Source organism: Haliotis cracherodii, unplaced genomic scaffold (assembly GCF_022045235.1).
Source record: "Haliotis cracherodii isolate W230 unplaced genomic scaffold, xgHalCrac1.p SCAF_19, whole genome shotgun sequence".
In the NCBI taxonomy this organism is placed as follows: domain Eukaryota; kingdom Metazoa; phylum Mollusca; class Gastropoda; order Lepetellida; family Haliotidae; genus Haliotis; species Haliotis cracherodii.
In genome coordinates, this window is record NW_027266274.1 from 17,024,868 (window position 1) to 17,031,804 (window position 6,937).

Below are 6,937 nucleotides of genomic sequence, written 5' to 3' on the forward strand. Positions count from 1 at the left end.
GAGATGAGTGACTGACACCTGGTATCTTGATAGGAACATGACTCAAGGGATGGGTGATTCGTGCATGTCTTGGGAGGACTGTTAGACAAGGATTGGAGGGCTAACACCTGGTGTCTCCAGGGGACCGTGAAACAAGGATGGGAGGCTGACACCTGGTGTCTCCAGGGACCCATGAGGCAAGGATTGGGGGGCTGACTCCTGGTGTCTCCAGGGGACCGTGAGACAAGTATTGGGGGGCTGACACCTGGTTTTTCCAGGGGACCGTGAAACAAGGATGGGACGCTGACACCTGGTGTCTCGAAGGGACCGTGAGACAAGTATTGGGGGGGCTGACACCTGGTGTCTCGAAAGGATCGTGAGACAAGTATTGGGGGGCTGACACCTGGTGTCTCGAAGGGACCGTGAGACAAGTATTGGGGGGGCTGACACCTGGCGTCTCGAAGGGACCGGGAGGCAAGGATTGTGGGCTTACACCTGGTGTCTCCAGGGGACCGTGAGGTAAGGATGGGAGGCTGACACCTGGTGTCTCGAGGGGACCGTGAGGCAAGGATGGGAGGGCTGACACCTGGTGTCTCGAAAGGACCGTGAGACAAGTATTGGGGGCTGACACCTGGTGTCTCCAGGGGACCGTGAAACAAGGATGGGAGGCTGACACCTGGTGTCTCGAGGGGACCGTGAGGAAAGGATGGGAGGGCTGGCACCTGGTGTCTCGAAGGTACCGTGAGACAAGTATTGGGGGGGGCTGACACCTGGTGTCTCGAAAGGACCGTGAGACAAGTATTGGGGGACTGACACCTGGCGTCTCGAAGGGACCGTGAGATAAGTATTGGGGGGCTGACACCTGGTGTCTCGAAAGGACCGTGAGACAAGTATTGGGGGTTGACACCTGGTGTCTCGAGGGGACCGTGAGACAAGGATGGGAGGGCTGACACCTGGTGTCTCTTTAGGGTCATTAGACAAGGATGGGTGGGTTAACACCTGGTGTCTCGATCGGACCGTTAGACAAGGATGGGTGGGAGGAAATGACACTTGGAGGACTATGCGACACTACTCCAGACCTCCGGTACCTCAGACAAACATGCCCCTGTGTGAGACGCGAATTGGAGAAAGAAGAGGCTGTAAAATCGACAAGAAGGACCCACCTCCACATGGGGACTCACCAATGACTTTGACTGTTCCTTTTGTGGATTTTCCTGCAATGGCGAATGTGTATTCTCCGCCGTCGGCGGCAGTAGCCCCCACCACATTCAGGGTATATTTCCCGGAACCATCCTGGCCAAACTTCATCCTCTCGCTCTCAGCCAGCACCTTGCCCCCCTTCAACCATTGCCCGTCCGTCTTGTCCGTCCCACTGACCGCAGCGGTCAAGTTGAAGTCACTCCCACTCTGAACTGTGACGTTATTCAGCTCTGTGGTGAAGCTGACTGCAAGGACACCAGGTGTTGAGTGAATGAGTGAGTGAATATGGTTTAACGCCGCTTTTAACAATATTCCAGCGATATCACGGCGGGGGACACCAGGAATGGGCATCACACATTGTACCCATGTGGGAAATCGAACCTGGGTCTTCGGCATGACTAGCAAACGCTTTAACCACTAGGCGACCCGACTGAATTTTAACCTCGAATAGCATACAGCGACCTTGAACTAAGAGCAACTACCGTGTTCTGTACCAATGTGTACACTGTAGGAGCATCTATATTCTTTAAATCAATGTCGTGATTGATGTCCATAGCATGGACAAAGTGTCGTTAACTGATGCGTTTCATTGAGTAGTGCGTATCCTTAAGACATGCGTGTCCTTGATAAAATAAATATAAATATAAAATATATTAATATTGGAAATTTCAGAGTCGATTGTACGATTTCGACTATCCTGAGCATCTGTTTAGTGATGACGGCTTTCAAGAAAAGGTGAGCGTATCCTGCACCCCAGTCGCGACGGTCATAAACACATGCAAAGGCAAGTAAATAGTTCACCTGAAAAATGAGAGGACCTTATGGTACAAGTCAATTGGGAATTGCATCGGACATCATTTTTTTGTGTGTCATAATTTGAAAAGTCCTCCATATGTCTACCTGAACACTTCTTGAATGAGTGAGTGAGGTAATGCTTTACGTCACATCGGCAATATTTCAGCCATATCGTGACGAGGAACACTTCTTGAAAGCTTTACTGAGGCTTTTACTGTGGTAACCTTGATCAAAGAACTGCTCAGACAGTCATGTGTTTCATTGTAGGATGCGTGGCGTAAACTCATGTGTATTGTAACAAGATACGCATCGTATCATGTTTAAGATATCGTGACAGGTATCGCTGAGTGACAAGTATCGTAAAATGAAACGTATCGTAATGTGATGCGTATCGTAAAGTGAAACGTATTGTAAAGTGATGTGTATCGTAAAGTGACACGTATCGTAAAGGGACGTGTATCGTAAAGTGACACGTATCGTAATGTGACACATATCGTAAAGTGATGTGCACAAGGGACATGTGTCGTAAAGTGATATGTATCGTAAAGTGATATATATCGTAAAGTGATGCGTATTGTAAAGTGACACGTATCGTAAAGTGATGCGTATCGTAAAGTGATATGTATCGTAAAGTGATATCTGTCGTAAAATGACACCTATCGTAAAGTGATGTGAATCGTAAAGTTAATATGAGTCCCATGCACCAAGTATGGAGACACTAGCCATATGGCCCTGAGGCAGTAAGTCGATAGTCACAATGTAGTTACCACAAGCTGTAGTGTTACACTGGATGGTGTTCTTCTCTTCAGCAACCCCATCACAGGTGCTTCCGTTATTCACTGGAGCAGGGTTGGTGCAGGTCCGCGTCCGCGTGTCCGTCCCGCTGACCGACTGACCGCAGTCGGCCGAGCATACCCTTTTCCACGCCGACCACTCGCTCCATCCACCATCAACTGAAAAGTCGGTCATAGCGTCAAATATAAATTCGGAGACTCGGGAAGTGTTATTAGTCAATTACTATCGGCATGAGTGGGTGAGTGAGGTTTCTCGCCGCTTTTAACAATATTCCAGAAATATCACAGGTAATTCACGACGAGAGTTTAACACTTTGTATCTGTGTTGGGAATCGAACCCAGACCTTTGCATGACAAGTGAACGATATATTCCTACGACTGCCCAACGCATCTCCTTAATCAGTGTAATACTGAGGAATAAGGCCACAGACCCATATATTGAAGAGTAGTCGTCACTGAGCAAATTAAGTTCCTTTGTTTGTTTTTTGTTTAACGCCGCACTCAGCAATATTTCAGCTATTTGACAGCGGTCTATAAATAATCAAGTCTAGGCCAGACAATTCAGTGATTGATGGCATGAGCATCGTTCCATGCAATTGGGATATGATGACATGCATCAACCAAGTCAGCAAGCCTGACCACCCGATCCCGTTAGTCGCCTCTTACGACAAGCATCGTCGCCTTTTACGGCAAGCATGGGTTGCTGAAGGTCGATTCTACCCAATTAGGTGATGCACTGTGTTAGTGTGTAATGTGTTCACTACGGGGTAAATAGTCATTTAGTATATTTTACGTACAAACGGAATTTTATAATTCTTGTACCCGTTCTGTCCATGATTTTAAATGCATCAAATTTCAATAATCAACAAGACAGGATTACGAACCTCCATCATAGGGGGCCTTAAGTGAACGAGTATGGTTTTACGCCGCTTTCAGCAATATTATAGCAATATGACGGCGGGGGACACCAGAAATGGTCCTTGCACCCATGTGGGGAATCGAACTCGGGTTTTCTGGCTAACGAGCGAGCGCTTTAACAACTAGGCTAACTCACCGCCCGTGGAAAAGGTTAAGTTCGATTAACAAGGTCAAGGTCCGTGTTTTCAGATACACAGCTCACCGTATACAGTTACTGTCCCCTCCGAGGTTTTCCCTCCGACGATGAAGGAGTATTTGCCGGTGTCTGACAGCGTGGCCCCTGTGGTTGCCATCCTGTACGAACTGTCGCCACTGCTAAACTTGATCCTCTCACTCTCAGCCAAGGCCACCCCGTCCTTCATCCAGCGCCACCCCGAGTACCCAGTGCCGATCAGAAGGACGGATTGCTCAAAACTGTCCCCCTGCCGAACTCGGATATCCTTCAGGCCGTCAAGAATCTCAGCTGGAACCAGCAGTATAGTCAATTATAAGGTTGATTCATGGACTAGTCACAAATGAGTGAGTGGTGAGTTTTTCAATGTGAGGCGGTGTTGGGTGTAGGAAGTGTAGGAAGTGCTGGGTGTGGGTAGGGCGGGTGTGGGGTGTGGGAAGTGTTGGGGGTAGGAAGTGCTGGGTGTGGGTAGGGCGGGTGTGGGATGTGGGGTGTGGGAAGTGTTGGGTGTAGGAAGTGCTGGGTGGGGGTAGGGCTGGTGTGGGGTGTGTGGTGTGGGAAGTGTTGGGTGTGGTAAGTGTTGGGTGGGGGTAGGGCGGGTGTGGGGTGTGGGAAGTGTGGGTGTGGTAAGTGTTGGGTGGGGGTAGGGTGGGTGTAGGGTGTGGGGAGTGGGAAGTGTTGGGTGTGGTAAGTGTAGGGTGGGGGTAGGGCGGAAGATGTCGGAAGTGTTGGGTGGGGGTAGGACGGGTGTGGGGTGTCGGAAGTGTTGGTAGGGGGTAGGACGGGTGTGGGAAGTGTAGGGTGGGGGTAGGGCTGGTGTGGGAAGTGTTGGGTGGTGGTAGGACGGGTCTGGGATGTGAGAAGTGTTGGGTGGGGGTAGGGCGGGTGTGGGAAGTGTAGGGTGGGGGTAGGGCGAGTGTGGTGTGTGGGAAGTGTTGGGTGGGGGTAGGACGGGTGTGGGGTGTGGGAAGTGTTGGGTGGGGGTAGGACGGGTGTGGGGTGTGGGAAGTGTTGGGTGGGGGTAGGACGGGTGTGGGAAGTGTAGGGTGGGGGTAGGGCTGGTGTGGGAAGTGTTGGGTGGGGGTAGGACGGGTGTGGGAAGTGTAGAGTGGGGGTAGGGCTGGTGTGAGAAGTGTTGGGTGGGGGTAGGACGGGTGTGGGAAGTGTTGGGTGGGGGTAGGACGGGTGTGAGAAGTGTTGGGTGGGGGTAGGGCTGGTGTGGGAAGTGTAGGGTGGGGGTAGGGCTGGTGTGGGAAGTGTTGGGTGGGGGTAGGACGGGTGTGGGAAGTGTAGGGTGGGGGTAGGGCTGGTGTGGGCTGTGGGAAGTGTTGGGTGGGGGTAGGGCTGGTGTGGGAAGTGTTGGGTGGGGGTAGGGCTGGTGTGGGCTGTGGGAAGTGTAGGGTGGGGGTAGGGCGAGTGTGGTGTGTGGGAAGTGTAGGGTGGGGGTAGGGCGAGTGTGGTGTGTGGGAAGTGTAGGGTGGGGGTAGGACGGGTGTGGGCTGTGGGAAGTGTTGGGTGGGGGTAGGACGGGTGTGGGAAGTGTAGGGTGGGGGTAGGGCTGGTGTGGGAAGTGTAGGGTGGGGGTAGGGCTGGTGTGGGCTGTGGGAAGTGTTGGGTGGGGGTAGGGCTGGTGTGGGAAGTGTTGGGTGGGGGTAGGGCTGGTGTGGGAAGTGTTGGGTGGGGGTAGGGCTGGTGTGGGAAGTGTAGGGTGGGGGTAGGGCTGGTGTGGGGTGTGGGAAGTGTTGGGTGGGGGTAGGGCGAGTGTGGTGTGTGGGAAGTGTAGGGTGGGGGTAGGGCTGGTGTGGGAAGTGTTGGGTGGGGGTAGGACGGGTGTGGGAAGTGTAGGGTGGGGGTAGGGCTGGTGTGGGGTGTCGGAAGTGTAGGGTGGGGGTAGGGCGAGTGTGGTGTGTGGGAAGTGTTGGGTGGGGGTAGGACGGGTGTGGGCTGTGGGAAGTGTTGGGTGGGGGTAGGACGGGTGTGGGAAGTGTAGGGTGGGGGTAGGGCTGGTGTGGGAAGTGTTGGGTGGTGGTAGGACGGGTCTGGGATGTGGGAAGTGTTGGGTGGGGGTAGGGCGGGTGTGGGAAGTGTAGGGTGGGGGTAGGGCGGATTTTGTGTTTTAGAAGGGCTGGGTGGTGGTAGGGCGGGTGTGGTTTTGTGGGAAGTGTTGGGTGGTTGTAGGGCGGTTGTGGCGTGTGGGGTGTGAGGGTTGGTGTGGGAAGTGCTGGGGGTGAGTTGTTTGGGGGAAGTGTTAGGTGAGTGTGTGGGACTTCAACCACCCTATTTCAGGGAGGCGATTCCATGATACTCAAATAGTAAGGAACTAGTGTAGTTTGGATTAGCTGGCAATCTTCAGAATAGGAAACAACTTCCTTCTCACCTATGACTTCAACGTAACCCTTTGTTGATTTGCCTCCAAGCGTGAACGTGTATTCCCCTTCGTCTGCAGTCTCGGCTCCGACCACATTCAGCGTATATTTCCCGGAACCATCCTGGCCAAACTTCATCCTGTTACTCTCCGCCAGCACCTTGCCCCCTTTCGACCATTGCCAGTCCGTCTTGTCCGTCTGGCCGACGGCGGCGGTCAACGTGAAGTCGCCCCCGCCGCGCACTGTGGCGTTGTTCAACTCCGTGGTGAAGGTGACTGCAAGAGAGGCAGGGACTGACGCAATGCTATAGCTGGGTTTCGAGTCAGTGGATCTTTGAAGATAGGAGTTATTGTCTGAGCTGAACGTATTTGTTCGATGTTCGATGTCATGTGTGACTAAAGCTTTGATGTGTGACTACAGCTAAGTCGTCTGTAAATATTGTCTAACGTCTGATGTCAGTGGATCTAGTGTATAGCGTATTGTGTCTAACGTCTGATGTTAAATGTGGATCTTGTGTGTAACGTCTGATGTCATATGTGGATCTTGTGTCTAACGTCTGATGTCAAATGTAGATCTTGTGAGCAACATCTGATGTCTGTGGATCTAGTGTCTAACGTCTGATGTCTGTGGATTTAGTGTCTAACGTCTGATGTCTGTGGATCTAGTGTCTAACGTCTGATGTCTGTGGATTTAGTGTCTAACGTCTGATGTCT

General features: G+C 52.2%; 1 protein-coding gene across 7 annotated transcripts in view; it reads right to left on the reverse strand.

Annotated features, from left to right (window-relative positions):
• LOC139466796 (SCO-spondin-like) overlaps window positions 1-6,937 on the reverse strand; it is an 85,336-nt gene that overhangs the window by 66,700 nt on the left and 11,699 nt on the right. For all 7 annotated transcript variants that reach the window (XM_071248489.1, XM_071248491.1, XM_071248490.1 and 4 more), the window contains exons 6-9: window positions 6,236-6,499; window positions 3,889-4,149; window positions 2,742-2,927; window positions 1,161-1,424 (exon numbers count right to left, since the gene is read on the reverse strand). In XM_071248489.1, the coding sequence (XP_071104590.1) occupies window positions 1,161-1,424; window positions 2,742-2,927; window positions 3,889-4,149; window positions 6,236-6,499 (975 nt within the window). The remainder of the gene's footprint in view (window positions 1-1,160; window positions 1,425-2,741; window positions 2,928-3,888; window positions 4,150-6,235; window positions 6,500-6,937) is intronic.